This window comes from Hemicordylus capensis, chromosome 8 (assembly GCF_027244095.1).
Source record: "Hemicordylus capensis ecotype Gifberg chromosome 8, rHemCap1.1.pri, whole genome shotgun sequence".
Lineage (NCBI taxonomy): Eukaryota > Metazoa > Chordata > Lepidosauria > Squamata > Cordylidae > Hemicordylus > Hemicordylus capensis.
The window spans coordinates 1,788,960-1,803,878 of record NC_069664.1 but is presented as its reverse complement, the minus strand read 5'-3'; the positions used below and the strand labels follow the sequence as shown (position 1 = coordinate 1,803,878).

The following is a 14,919-nucleotide window of genomic DNA, read 5'->3' as shown; positions in this document are numbered from 1 at the left end:
TGCTGCCAATAACAAAGGACACACAGAGAGACAAACTGAAATTCAGAGTCGGTGTTGAAGATGAAGGCCAGGCAGGTCTCTGAAGTCCTTGGCTGGGAGAAAAACAATCCTGGAGGGAGAGGACACAAACAAAAGTGTGTGTGGGGAGTGGCTATGAAGTGAGTGGAAGAGGTGTAGGCATTGCAAATCTGTGCCGGTGAGAAGTGCTGTGATTGATGCCTGATCTCTGCACGCTCCTGCAAGGAGCCTAAACACATATATAGCTCTTTCCACCTAACCCAGGACCTCAGAAGAGCACCCATTGTGCAGAAAGAACCCTGAGTGTGTCTTGTGGTGTATGCACAAGATTCTTGCGGGTGGTCACCTGGACTTCGTTCGAAAGCGGCCCAGGGTTTTTATCTTTCCACCATGACATGTTCCTCATATGCATATTTATTTGGATCCCCTTGCAGAGGAAGGAGATTTCTTGGCCCTGGACCTTGGAGGCACCAATTTCCGGGTGCTGCGAGTCAAAGTGGCTGATAATGGCAGCAAGAAGGTTGAGATGGAGAACCAGATCTATGCCATTCCCGAGGAACTGATGCGGGGCAGCGGCATGCAGGTAGGCTGGGCAGCTCTTCCTGGGACCCTGTCTTGGGCAGCCTGTCCCGTGTTTCTTTCGTTGGCTCTTTCCTGGTGGTTCAAGAAGGAAGTGGACGGAATTCAGGGAGCTCCCAAGAGGGCCGCCTAAATTTTGCATGCACTGGCAACTGTTTGTGGTGCTGCAGTGTTAGTGCTGCTACACACGACCCTCAGAGGTTAAGGACATAAGAACAGCCCTGCTGGATCAGGCCTAAGGAAGTCCATCAAGTCCTGGTGGGCCACTTCCCAGTGGCCCACCAGATGCCTCTAGGAAGCCCACAGGCAAAAGGAGAGAGGGGCATGCCCTCTCTCCTGCTGTTGCTCCCCCGCAACTGGTATTGAGAGGCATTGTGCCTCTGAGGCTGGAGGTGGCCCACAGCCACCAGACTAGTAGCCATTGATAGACCCATCCTCCATGAATTTGTCCAAGCCCTTTTTAAAGCCATCTAAGCTAGTGGCCATCTCCATTTCCTGTGGCAGAGAATTTCATAGATTAATTATGTGCTGTGTGAAAAAGTACTTCCTTTTGTCAGTCCTAAATTTCCCGACCTTCAGTTTCATGGGGTGACCCCTGGTTCTAGTGTTGTGAGAGAGGGAGAAAAATTTCTCTCTGTCCACCCTCTTCACTCCATGTATAATTTTATACACCTCGATCATGTCTCCCCTGAGTTGCCTCTTTTCCAAAGTAAAAGGCCTCAGATGCTGTAGCCTTGCCTCATAAGGAAAGTGCTCCAGGCCCCTGATCATCTTGGTTGCCCTCTTCTGCACCTTTCCCAGTTCTATAATATCCTTCTTAAGATATGGTGACCAAACTGTACGCAGTACTCCAGATGTGGCCACACCATAGATCTGTATAAGGGCATTATAATATTAGCATTATTGTTTTCAATCCCCTCCCTAATGATCCCTAGCATGGAACTGGCCTTTTTCACAGCTGCCACACACTGACACTTTCAACAAGCTGTGCTCCATGACCCCCAGATCTTTCTCCTAGTCAGTCACTGACAGCTCAGACTCCATCAGTGCATATAAGAAGTTGGGTCCCCCCCAAATGCATCTCTTCACACTTGCTTACATTGCACCTCATTTGCCATTTCGTCACCCACTCCCCCAGTCTGGAGAGATCTTTTTGGAACTCCTCACAATCTGTTGTGGACTTCACAACAGCCTAAATGCCTGGCTGTTCACACTTTCCTAGTAACTGGGACATTTTGGGCTATGGCTTTCTGGCATTTTAGAGCCCCAGCCCATCCAGAAATACCCTAGAATGAGCTGAAAACCTCTCTCGCTGTGGTTATGGGGACTGCTGGAGCCATCAGCTTTGCTATCAGCAGGAGGAGCAGAAGGTTCCCAGTTCCCTCCCTGGCAGCATCTCCAAGAGACGGCTGAGAGAGATTCCAGCCTGCAACCTCAGAGAAGCCTGTGCCAGTCTGTGAAGACAATACTGAGCTAGATGGACCAAGGGTCTGACTCAGTATATGGCAGCTTCCGATGTTCCTATGCTACCCATGACATTTTGTTTGAGCAAAGTGGCTTCATTGAGGGTCAGGACCTACTGAATGTCAGCAATGGGGTGAGGGGAACTGGGGTGTGGTGTGGTGTCTGGTGGGTCCCCATCCCCTGATCCTGTGCCTGCCTCTGCTTCCCCCTACAGCTCTTTGACCACATTGCAGAATGTCTGGCCAGCTTCATGGAGCAGCTCCAGATCAAGGACAAGAAGCTGCCACTGGGCTTCACCTTCTCCTTCCCGTGCTACCAGAACAAGCTGGATGAGGTCAGTCCCGTCTGGACCTCCGTGGACCTGGGGGCTCAACCTGGGGGTTGAGGTTGGGCTTCCTGGGGGAGCTTGTACAGCTGAAGGAAGGCTGAGGATTTTGAGTGGTGGGGGGGCCTCCCTGGTTTAGCTCTTGCCACATGCTCAAGAGGTGTCTTGGGGTGAGCTGCTCCCACCCTGCAGGGCCGTTGTCAAGATTACTGAGCAAATGGGCGTGAAATGGTCTGAATGTTTATGAATCAAATAGATTTATTTTGGTCTTTGATCAGCATAATACAATACTATATGTTTAGAATGTTTATGAAATTGACAGACGTTCCTGAGAAAGTGTATAGTTCTGATCCAGCTGGCTTTTAAAAAAATAGAGGAGAGGAGAAATAATTGTATGTATTTTTTTAAAGTGCAGATAAAATCCAATTAAATTCCCATTATGCATAGATCAATTGAAAAAAATAACCTTTGGATTATTAACCCATCCAACCAAAAAATTTATCATTCCAAAAAGTGACAATTTCTTAAGTGGGAGTCCTATATCTGATTGCCTCTAGCTCTTATATAATAATTAAGTTTTGTCATCAGAACCATATCCTATATCCTAAAGAAACCATTCGGACAAAAGAGGATTTCCATTCTTTTTCCAATATACTGATATGGAGATATTCACAGCAATAACTGCTGCGAAATTACTGACTTTTTAGTCATGTCTGAATGCGATAGATACATGCTTAGATAGTGTGATGGGCGTTGATCAGGTAGAGGCTACATACAACTGGAATGTAATGTGGGCATTCTAGGAGTTGAGGAATGACGCTCTACACAGCAGTATTTTTAGGGTGCAATTTATTGTCTCTTCATCTTCCTTTCTTAGAGCATCCTTGTTACGTGGACCAAAGGCTTCAAGTGCAGCAGCGTGGAGGGGAAGGATGTGGTTTCAATGTTACGGAGAGCCATCAAAAAACGAGGGGTATGCTAAGCGTGGTTTTGCCTTTGAAGTTGTTTCCAGTGAGCTTTGAGGCTGGAGGCAGAAAAGAGGGTTTCTTTTATTCTCCCCAGAGCGCTGAAGGGACAAATTGCCCAAGACGTGGATTCTTCTCCTGCTTTCACCACTGGTTAACTTGGTTGTGCAGGCTTTTGTATTGTTGGAAAACTTGCAAGATCTGTTTAACTGGAGGTGTTGGATGGAGAAAAGGAAGGAGTGTGGGCCCCACAGGAAAGAACCATGTTCTTGCCTCTTTTAAATGGTTTCCGTCTCCCAGTTGAGTAGGAGATGAGAGTTTGGGTTGCCAGTTCAGAACTGAAGGGAAGTATTTTAATTGTTCCAGTGCCTCTGTTCCCAGTGAGGCCGAGGGTGAAGCTTCACGAGAAACAGATGCTGCTGCAGCCTCTTCATCCCTGCTGCCCCCGTGACTGATTCTAGCATCACAGTTTGAATAACAATGTTCTGAAGGCTAGTTCAGCCTCAGCGAAGCCCACGTTGCCAGCAGTGAAAACTCCGGGCAGGTCCGCACCCCTCTCTCCCCCATCTCCCCTGGCAAGAGCGGTCTGGGAACATGGGGCGGCGCTAACTGTGATCTTGTCCACCTCCCTGTCTTGTTGTAGGACTTTGATATTGACATCGTCGCGGTGGTGAACGATACTGTTGGGACGATGATGACCTGCGGCTATGACGACCACAACTGTGAAGTTGGGCTGATTGTTGGTAAGATGGGAGGTCTGGAGCTCAGGAGGGTGAGGGGAGTTCCCGCCCCCTTCCCTCTGGAACTGGCAAAGACCCCAGAATGTTGTGCAAACCAAAAGCAGATTGAGACCTCTTTCGAATAGGCTTGCCGATCTCCCTGCCTTCACCTTTGGCTTTGTCTTTTAAGCGACCTACATGGTGCCACATCACAGGATGGCTTCCTAGAAAAGGGCACCCCAAATGATCAGGGGCCTGGAGCACCGTCCCTGCAAGGAGAGGTGGGGGTGTTTGAGGCTTTGGAGGTTGGTGGGGGTGGGGAAGCCACTCCGGACAGAGATCATGCCTAGTGTGGAGGGAGCGGGGAGAGAAGAGTCTTTCTTCCTCTCTTGTCATCCTAGAACTTAGGGAGTTATCCAGTGAAACTGATTGGCAGGAGAGACAAGACAGACTGGAGGAAGTGTTTCTTCACACAGTGGGCTTTTAACATCTTATGGAATTCACGGTCACAGGACTTGTTAAAATGAATATTCATTGTAGTGGTAGAAGCAGCAGCATTTGTTAAGCTTGGATGGCTCTAAAAGGGGATTGATCTCATTCATGGCAGTGGAGAGTCTTAACCCTAACCGCCTTGGGATAAGTTTTATGAAAGGCGGTATATAAATCTTAACAACAAATAAATACATGACTACTAGTCCTAATGGCTGCGTGGAACCTCCATGCTCAATGGCAGTCTACCTTTGAACACCAGTTGCTGGTGGGGTGCAACAGCAGAGAGGACTCTTGCCTTCATGGCCTGCTACGGGCTCCCAGAAGGATCTGTTTGGCCACTCTCGGAAACGGGATGCAGGACTTGCTTATGTCTTTATAGTGGCAGTTTCTGTTTTGTCACACATGGCATTTTTGTTGCACGTTGCCTTGAGTGCCTGTGGGCAGAAAAGCAGCGAATAGAAGAGGAGAGCTGGCCTTGTGGTAGTGAGCATGAATTGTCCCATTTGCTAAGCAAGGCCTGATTTGGTTTGCATTTGGATGGGTGGCTACAGCTGCATGTGTGCAGAAGGTCCCAGGTTCACTCCCTGGCAGCATCTCCAGGTAGGGTTGGGAGGGTCTCCTGCCTGTAACTTTGAAGAAGCCGCTGCCAGTCAGTGTAGACAGTCCTGAGCTAGAAGGACCAATGGTCTGACTCAGTACAAGGGCAGCTTCCTATGTTCCTAAATTGCGGATGGAGAGAAAGGAGTTGGGGGGACTCTTGAGGCATCTGACCTCTCCTGAATGCCCCTCCTCTTCTCTCAGGCACCGGATCCAACGCTTGTTACATGGAGGAGATGCGCCACATTGACCTGGTGGAGGGGGACGAAGGGCGCATGTGCATCAACATGGAGTGGGGAGCCTTTGGAGATGACGGAGTCCTCAGTGATGTCAGGACAGAGTACGACCGGGACATCGACATGGGATCGCTGAACCCGGGAAAACAGCTGTGAGCAGAACTCTGGCATGGTTGCAACGGTGCCTTTGTGGCGTGTGTGGGTGTGTGTCTGTGTGGCGGGGTGGCTTGTGTGGCTTTGGGAGCCTGGCCACCGTTCCTCATCCTCTGGCACCATCCCGTCTGGACTACTGCAAAGCATTTTAGGTGGAGCTGCCCCTGAAGACTCTGGAAGCTCCGGATGCTGCAAAAGGTGGCCATGGAGCTGCGGGAGCGTCTCCTGCCTGATCTCTCAGTGCCTTCACCGGCTGCTGATTCCTTTCTGGGCACAAAGCACAGGACTTAACCTTGGAAGCCCTGTGTGGCTTCTGGGGTCCTCTTGGGTACCTGAAGAGCTGCTTCCTTCCCAGTGACCCTGCCAGGGGTTTAAGACCTTCCTCAGAGATGCTTTTTATCTTTTTATTTATAATTCAGTTTCTATACCCCTTCATAAAACTCATCCCGAGGTGGTTTACAAAGGTTTAACAAATAAAACTCCATAAGAATCACATTAAAACATTAAAACCAATAAGAACCATAAAACCACCCCAAACAGCAGCCATTAAAAAGACTAAGACAGAGCAGAGACCAGGTGGATAGAAATTTTTCTCCCTCTCTCACAACACTAGAATCAGGGGGGCTGACCCAAGGGAACTGAAGACCAGGAAACTTAGTACCAACAAAAGGAAGTACTTTGCCACCCAGTGCATAATTAACCTATGGAATTCTCTGCCACAGGATGTGGTGGCGGCCACTAGCTTGGTTGGCTTAAAAAGGGGCTTGGACAAATTCATGGAGGACAGGTCTACCAATGGCTACTAGTCTGGTGGCTATAGGTCACCTCTAGCCTCTTAATCCCAGTTGCAAGGGAGCCACAGTAAGGAAGAGGGCATACTCTCACCTCTTGCCTGTGGGCTTCTCAGAGACATCTGGTGGGCCACTGGACTAGATAGGCTTGGGCCTGATCCTGTAGGGCTGTTCTTAATGTAAATTAAAAAGTCTTTAGTTGCTTTTTAAAAGCAGCCACAGAAGTCAGAGAAGGGACACCCCCTGAGAGAGCATTCCAGTCCCTGGGGGCAACTACCAAGAAGGCCCTGTCCCACAGGAACGACAGTTGAGCTCCCCTAAATATCAGCGCAGGGAGCAAAGCCCTTCTTCAGCCCCCACTGCTGCTGGGGAGGAGGTGGCCAGAGAAGGGCCACCGTTTCCATAGGTTTTTAGAAGGCTCTCTCCAGGAAGGTTTGTGTGATGCTGAGTCTTGATAGCCTTTTGGCACTGGGCCACCCTTCTTATTTCCCCAGGCCTTTCTGGCTTGTGTGACCTGACTCCGCCCTGTGCTGATCTCTGCATGCCATGCTGCCTAATTGTGTTCTCCTTGCTTGGTGCTTCTTGTCTCTATTGTTATGGGACTTTAATTGTGTGGTCAGCCACTCCTGAAATCCCTTTAGCATGAAGAGTGGCGTACGAGGTTTTAGTAATAGAATCAGACCTCCCAGGAAGTGCCACGCGGCTCTTGTGAGTCTGTGGTGTGGCCTTCACTTGATCCCTCTCTTCTCACATGGGGTGTGGCTGCAGCAGGTGGATCAAGTCACTCCACTAAGTTCCCCCCAGATGCAGCGGGGAGAGGCAAGTCCTCCCTGGTCCTTGGTGCTGTGCAGCACTGGGTCTGAACTGGGTGTCCCCCTCAACTCCCCCCTTGATTTCTCCAGCACGTGCAAATACGGGCAGTGGGTTTCTGCAGCATCCAGTGCCTGAACGGGGCCTTTGCATTCTGCCAGCTTCAGCTTTTTGTGACCAGCCTTCAACGAACGGCCAATAGTGGCACCTGCTGTCTGGACTGCGATAGTCCAGATTATGCTCGCTGTCTGTGAGGAAAGATCTTGTAGCACAGCAGTTAAGAACATAAGAAAAGCCCTGCTGGATCAGGCCAAAGACCCATGCAGTGTTCCCTCTAAGGCATGTGCATGTGCACATGCTCATACATTGTTTGATGTCCGCCCAGTTAATTTTAGATCCTGAATCAGGAAGGCCCCACTCTGAATGCCTGTGTGCACACACTGCCTTGAGATACTGCTGCCCAGAACAAAACTCATTCTGCACACAGGTGGAAAGAATTGGAACCCTGGGCCCATCCAGTCCAGCATGTTTCCTCATGCAGTGGCCAGCCAGGCACACTTGGGAAGGCGGGGGGAGATGGCTCCCTCTCCCCAAAGGGCTCACAATCTTAAAAACAAAAAAATAAGATTGACACCAGCAACAGCCACGGGGGGGGGGGGAAGAGGCTGTGCTGGGGACGGAGAGGGCCATTTGCTCTCCCCCTGCTCAATAAAGATGACCACTACTTTTTAAAGGTGCCTCTTTGCTCAGTTAACAGGAGTTGGAACTACTTTGGAATTACTATGACTGCTAAATAGCTTCAAATGCCTTTTAAAAAACCTATTCTCCTCCCAACGGAAAATCTAAAACAAGCTGTTAAATAGGTCAAATTAAAGAGTTTACTGGTGGTTAGGGACATTTGTCTCCTAGTCTGTGGAAATGATGAATTGAAACTCCAAGAGTGAATACATGAAGTACAAGCCAGAAATGAAATGTATTTATTTATATGCTGCCCTTCAGCCTAAGGCTCCAGGGCGGTTAACAACAAGATAAAAACAATTCAATAAAAACAGAACAAATACCTCTAATGATTTAACAAGTGCAAGGGAGAGCTCATTGGCCAAAAGCCTGGATAAAAAGGGCCCCCTCCTAAAGGCTGGGAGCCATTTGGGTCTCAGCAGAGAGTGAGTTCCGCAGCCTGGGGGCCATCGCTGGGAAGGCCCCGTCCCACATGCTCGACAGACGGGCCTCAGCAGGTGTCGGCACGCGGAGCAGAGCCCTCCCAGCTGATCTAGTCAGGTGGGTAGAAACCAAATGGTTGGTGGCTAAACTGGAGTAGAAAACCAACAGCAACCGTTGGCTTCCGACACCGTTCTCCTGTGTAGTTTGAATTACTTCATGGAAAGTAGTTGTAGTGACGGTTCAGCCTCACGTGTGGTAGGTTAGCGACCTGGCACTGGCCTGCTCCCAGGAGCCCCTCTTCCCCAGGTCACACCCACTCTCTGCCTTGCAGGTTTGAGAAGATGATCAGTGGCATGTACATGGGGGAGCTGGTCCGGCTGATTCTGGTGAAGATGGCCAAGGAGGGGCTCCTGTTCCAGGGGAAGCTCACGCCAGCCTTGCGGACCACGGGGCACTTTGAGACCAGATTCGTCTCTGCGATTGAAAAGTGAGTGTGGCAGGGCACGTGTGGCCCCTTGGCTCCGGCAAACCGTTGCGCTAGGGATGTGCATGGAACTGGCTGGCCCAGTTCGGTTCGAGTCCGGATTGGGTTCAAACCCGACCTGCCCAGTTCGGTCCGGCACCCCCTTGAACCCACCCCCTGGCTCGGTTCAGTCCTGGGAGGGCGTGTTCTGCAAATGTGTGGGTTTTTTTAAGAAAAAGAAAAAAGAAAAGAAATGTTTTTAACCTTATCCCCCTCGGGGGGAGTTCATGGAGCCAGCGGGGGGCGGGGTCTGTGGAGGTTCCCCCTCCCCGTGCCGGGTCTCCCTGTGGCCCCCTCCGGCCGGTTCGGCTGCTCTTCGTCCATTTTTCAGTCTTCTCCCCTCGGTGTGGCGGCCATTTTGGAGGGATGTCGAGCCAGTTTGCACGTCCCGATACGGCGTTCTAGCCCCACTGGCCTGGCCATTGCGCCCCTGGTGCTGCGCAGGAGCCGGCGTGTCTCCCCTCACGCCCTTGCTTGCCCCCTGGATTTGCAGGGAGAAGGACGGCCTGCAGAAAGCCCACGAGATCCTGGTGCACCTGGGCCTGGAGCCCTCCCAGGACGACTGTGTGGCCACCCAGCGCGTCTGTGAGATCGTCTCCACCCGCTCGGCCAACCTCTGTGGCGCTGCCTTGGCTGCCGTGTGCCGTCGCATCAAGGAGAACAAGGGGGTGGACCGGCTGCGCTCCACGGTCGGGGTGGACGGCTCCGTGTACAAGAAGCACCCCCAGTACGTGAAGGGTTGCCAGTGAAGCAGGGCGGATGGGGGGGGGCGGCTTTCACAAGGAAGTGCCTTCCTGGGGAGGCTCTGCTGCTCTCTCCGTCCCCAGGAGGGGGGCAGTGTTCAGTAAAGTAGTGAAGCCAAACTCTCCCTGAATGCTGTGCAGGGGCCTAGCAAGGCTGGATTGGGCCCTGGGCCAGAAGGTAAAGATGGGCCCCTTTGGAGAGTGATGAGGGGAGAGCAAAGAACAGGCCGTCGGGGGTCCAGGACATGAGGCTCCCCCCAAAACCCCAATGCCTTGTTCAACGGCAGCTACATCTCTGACGCTGCGCTTTCTAGAGCTGGGGTTCCAAAGGCCACTGTGGGTGATGGGAACCATAGTCCATAGGAACATCGGAAGCTGCCATATACGGAGTCAGACCCTTGGTCTATCTAGCTCAGTATTGTCTTCACAGTCTGGCAGCGGCTTCTCCAAGGTTGCAGGCAGGAATCTCTCTCAGCCTCATCTTGGAGATGCTGCCAGGGAGGGAACTTGAAACCTAGATGCTCTTCCCAGAGCGGCTCCATCCCCCGAGGGGAATATCTTGCAGTGCTCACACATCAAGTCTCCCATTCATATGTGCAACCAGGGCAGACCCTGCTTAGCTAAGGGGACAAGTCATGCTGGCTACCACAAGACCAGCTCTCCTGGCCCAACACATCTCCCAAGATGGAGATCCCAGCAGCTCTAGAAGGATCATAGCCCCCCTGTTGGTTGATGGGGGGGCGCCTTGAGAAGGGATATAGGAGGCTCAGCTTCTGGGAATGCGTTCATGAGACAGTTTGGAGGTAGGAGTGGAAATTCCCCTTTAAAGAATGAGCACTGAAGCTTGGTTGGGGCTTACTGAGCTGAAGCAGCGTCTGCCTGCATTGTGCTTCTGGCAGGGAGGCCTTGGGCGCTGATTGGCTGGTGATGGCTGGGGGGTCAGGCGGGGGGAGCAACCCTGTGTCTCAAGCTGCGGGTGGAGTCTGTGCACGTTCAGTCTGCAGGTGGCCTCTTTCCAGCTGGGCTGCTCCCCAGGGAAAGGCCTGGCTGCATGCAGGACACGGAGCATCTCGGAGGCAAGGGTGACGGACCCCTTCTCCTTGGTGCTCTGGCTTTCTGTGGGCAGGGAGTTTCTTTGTGGGTGGGGGGAGCACTCAAGCATGCCGTCCCCCTCCGCCTTCCACAGCGTGAACTTGCATACACACAACCCCACCCCCCACCCCCATGTTCTGGCTGCATTCAGATGTGACACCAGCCCCTGGTTTGCAAGGGGCTGCCAAAGCAGGATATCAAATCTCAGTGGGGCTGGTTCAGATGAGATGTGCAGCCCGGATTAAGTCTTGGCTTTGGGTACCATCCCTTCGCCTCGGGAGCACGTGCTCTGTTTGCCTCTTGGCTTCCAAGTCTTGGGAGTATTCTGCTCTTGACTGTGGTCAGAAACAAGCCAGAGTCGGTCTCTGGACCTGCACAGACCAATCCTGGCTCCTTCTAACCACAGCTTTTGAAATAAACCTCAATCTGAACCTGAAGCCTGGATTCAGACTGTGGTTTCTCTCAAGAGCTCTGGTTAGACTGAGCCAGGATCATCAGGCAGTTGCGAATGTCTGGGGACTGCCTGAGCACCTGCTTGCCCCTTCTGGGCACCCAGCCAGCAAACGTCTCATTCACTGGCTGGGTGCCCTCGGCAGCGGGCAAGGGAACCCCACCCCCCAGGCATTGGGGCTCAGGGGACATATTTCTGTCTCTCCCCACTCAATAGCTGTGATGCTCCTGCATGGCTTGCTGTGGTTTCTGAATTGCCTCTGTGAAGATGCTGTTTGTTTTTGTGTGCTTTGCCCTAGAGGGAACCGGTAATGTGGGAACCAAGAGTTTCAGGCGCGCTTCGAGCTGTGTGCTCTGAGCACCAGAAGTCAGAGATCGCCCACTCCCGGGGGAAATGTCCCCACTGCTTCTGCTGTGCATGAGCTGCTCTCTGAGCGCCGGGGTGGGTGGGTCCTGGCGCCTTATCTCACCTCCGCCTGGCGTGTTGCTCTCGTGCAGTTTTGCCCGCCGCCTCCACAAGACGGTGCGCCGCCTCTTGTCAGATTGTGACATCCGGTTCGTCCGGTCCGAAGACGGGAGCGGCAAAGGGGCTGCCATGGTCACCGCAGTGGCCTACCGCCTGGCAGACCAGCACAAGGCCCGGCAGAAGATCCTGGACCCTCTGAGGCTCAGCCACGAGCAGCTCCTGGAGGTCAAGCAGAGGATGAGGGAGGAGATGGAGCGGGGCCTGGGCCGAGAGACGCACGACGAGGCCACGGTGAAGATGCTGCCCACCTACGTGTGCTCCACCCCGGATGGAACAGGTAACGGGGGCGTCTGGAGTAGGGATGGGCACAGAATGGGTTTTGCATTTTGTTTTGAGCTCGGAACAAAATGCAGCAGCCACAGGTTTCTTCGAAATAGTGGTCGACCCGGTGGTTTCGATGGAACAAAACTTGAAACGTTTCGAGTGTTTTCTGCCGTAGGGAACAATGAAGAAACTTGAAACACCCCATTGTTCCCCATGGATTGCTCCTAGGGACACCAAAGTGGGTTGGGCATGATGGGCAAGTGGGCAATTTTAAACATTTATTTAAATCTTTCCCCCAAACCCCCATAGGATTGCAAGCCAGTGCCAGAAAACCAACCAGCAAGGGGAAGACAGGCCTTCAAAATGGTGCTCGAAACGTTTTGGGGTTGTTGTCTTCTGAGCTCAAAACAGGCCTTTTATTTAAAGGGCATTTTGTTTTGCGCATGAAACGGCCCGTTTTGAGTTGAAATGTTTTGACGTCGAACCGTTTTGCACACCCCTAGCCTAGAGCCTGTGTGTGTGGCCGAAGCAGGTGGTGTGCTAGGCAGGCCTGGGTCCTCTGAAGGGAAACTAGCCCAATTCGCCACCCAGTGAACTTGAGGTCTGCAGCTTTGGTGAATTACGCAGATGACACAAACCTGTATGGTTCTCTCTAAATGGTTTTCTGTTGATTGGTTTAGAAATGGAGAAGCTCTGATTGTGACAGGGGGTGCATTCCAAAGCCCTGGGGCAGCCACAGAGAAGGCCCGGTCCCAAGTTGCCACCAAACAAGCCAGTGGCAACTGTAACCGGACCTCCTCACATGATCTCCGTAGGTGGCAGAGTTCATGACAGAGAAGCTGCTCTCTTGAGTACTCTAAGCCCAAGCTGTTGAGGGCTTTATAGGTAATAACCAGCACACTGTATTTTGCTCAGAAACACGTATCAGCGGCCAGTGCAGTTCTTTTAAAATCGGTGTTATATGGTCCCTTCGGGACGACCCGGAGACCAGCCTGGCAGCAGCATTCTGGACCAAGTGCAGTTTCCAGACTACGTCCAGAGGCAACCCCACATAGGGCGCCTTGCAGAAGTCTAACCTGGAGATTACCAGCATATGCACCACTGCTTAAGGTCCCACTTAAAGCAATAAAACATACGAGGACTGGACCTGACCACTGGGCATCTTTTTCAGGGATTCACCAGGCATTGCTCAAGCCTTCCAGGCTTAGTTCTGCTATCACATGATTTAGGAACTTGCACTTTTTTTAAAAAATGGAGAATCTCCGTCAGCTGCCTGCCTGCGCTGCGCCCGCTGTCCTGTGTGGCTTCTCTGTCTTCCCCAAGTCCTTGCAGAGTCGTAATTTTTATTCCAAATCTGCAGATGCTTGTGTTGCTTTTCCTGCTGTGATTACTCATGGTCTGGAGCACTTTAGTCTCTCCCTGAATTACTGTTTAATGATGGATGACACATTTATAAGAGCTGGAAGAGTTTGGAACTCTCTCCCTCGAATCGCGGCGAGAGCAAAAGGAGAGACATGTATGACCTGTGATACTTGCGTCTTCCTCTGCTGCCTCAAACTTCCCAGCCCTTTTCCTCTGAAGTTTTTAATCTGTGTTGGTTTATTGTAAACCGCCCAGAGACGTGGGTTTGGGGAGGTATACAAACAGGCCCAATAAATACATAAATAATAACTTAATGTGACTTGGAGATGGGCTGACTCCCTGGCATTACCAGTTCATGGGTCAGGTTGTTGGAGGCAGAAGATCCAGATCCAGAATGTTGGGGGGCAATATGCTAAATCATTGTAAACCGCTTAGAGAGCTTCCAGCTATAGAGCAGTATATAAATGTAAGTGCTATTGCTATTGCTATTGCTATTGCTATCCTCCTCCCCTGCCCTGTTCAACAGTGTGGGTCCCCATCCACAAGGAAGCTGTGTTGCAGCTCTCCCACTCCTTTCGATGAGGGCAGGCGACTGTCCGGAGGCTTGTGCCCAGAGGCCAGACTCTGGAGGCCCCCGGCTTGGCTGCCCCCTTCAGTGGCCCCCAGCCCCTCTCCTCTTGCCTTGTACCTCTTGTCTGTTTCTCCCCACTTCTTCAAGCCCTTGAGAGCTCTCTGCCCTGTAGGGGCCTGGCGGCTTGCCCGCTTTGTTCCTCCTTGTGGCACTCTCTGATCGGGACCATGTGGTTTGATTTCGCTTGTGTGGGGGCAATCCTGCCTTGGAACAGGTGGCGGGGTGTATTAGTATTAGTATTATTAATATTATTCTGTCACTGCAGAAGTCAGTAGCATGCACAGCATGGAGAGGCACGGCTCTCTCCTTGGCTTTTGTTGAGAGAGAGTCTTAAGCTGGGTTCTGTTTCAGGAGCACAGGAAGCTGCCTTCTACTGGAGTCAGACCCTCGGTCCAACTAGCTCAGTACTGTCTACACAGGCTGGCAGCAGCTTTTCCAAGGTTGCTGGCAAGAATCTCTCTCAACCCTGTTTTGGAGATGCTGCCAGGGAAGGAAATTGGAACCTTCTGCATGCAAGTGTGCGTTCCCCATCCCCTGAGGGTAGTATCTTACAGTGCTCACATGTAGCCTCCCATTCAGATGCAACCAGGGTGCAGCCTGCTTAGCAAAGGGGACCATTCCTGCTCTAAAGGTGGGTTCATTGTGCTTTCAGAAAAAGGAGACTTCCTGGCTCTGGATCTTGGGGGCACCAACTTCCGTGTGCTGCTCGTGCGCGTCCGAAATACCACGAAGCGTGGCGTGGAGATGCACCACAAGATTTACGCGATCCCTCAGGATATTATGCAGGGGACAGGAGAGGAGGTAAGAGGACTGGCATATGGAGAGGGACACCCACGGCAGGGTGACACAACTCTGCCCCCCCCCCCCGCTGCTTTTGGACTACAGTTCCCATCATCCCAGCCACAGTGGCCAATATGATGATAAATAAATTAACTACCAGAGATGAACAGGAGCTGCAGTCGAGCGTCTGCAGGAGGGCCAAACTGGGAAGGCATGGCTGGTTCATGATCCTGCAAAG

The 14,919-nt window shown here is 51.9% G+C and overlaps 1 protein-coding gene across 3 annotated transcripts in view; it reads left to right on the top strand.

Moving 5' to 3' along the window:
- Positions 1-14,919, top strand: part of LOC128333941 (hexokinase-2) — a 61,037-nt gene that overhangs the window by 33,298 nt on the left and 12,820 nt on the right. For all 3 annotated transcript variants that reach the window (XM_053270056.1, XM_053270055.1, XM_053270059.1), the window contains exons 3-11: positions 453-601; positions 2,276-2,395; positions 3,264-3,359; positions 3,995-4,094; positions 5,364-5,547; positions 8,642-8,797; positions 9,327-9,560; positions 11,617-11,921; positions 14,554-14,702. In XM_053270056.1, coding sequence (XP_053126031.1) covers positions 453-601; positions 2,276-2,395; positions 3,264-3,359; positions 3,995-4,094; positions 5,364-5,547; positions 8,642-8,797; positions 9,327-9,560; positions 11,617-11,921; positions 14,554-14,702 — 1,493 coding nt within the window. The remainder of the gene's footprint in view (positions 1-452; positions 602-2,275; positions 2,396-3,263; positions 3,360-3,994; positions 4,095-5,363; positions 5,548-8,641; positions 8,798-9,326; positions 9,561-11,616; positions 11,922-14,553; positions 14,703-14,919) is intronic.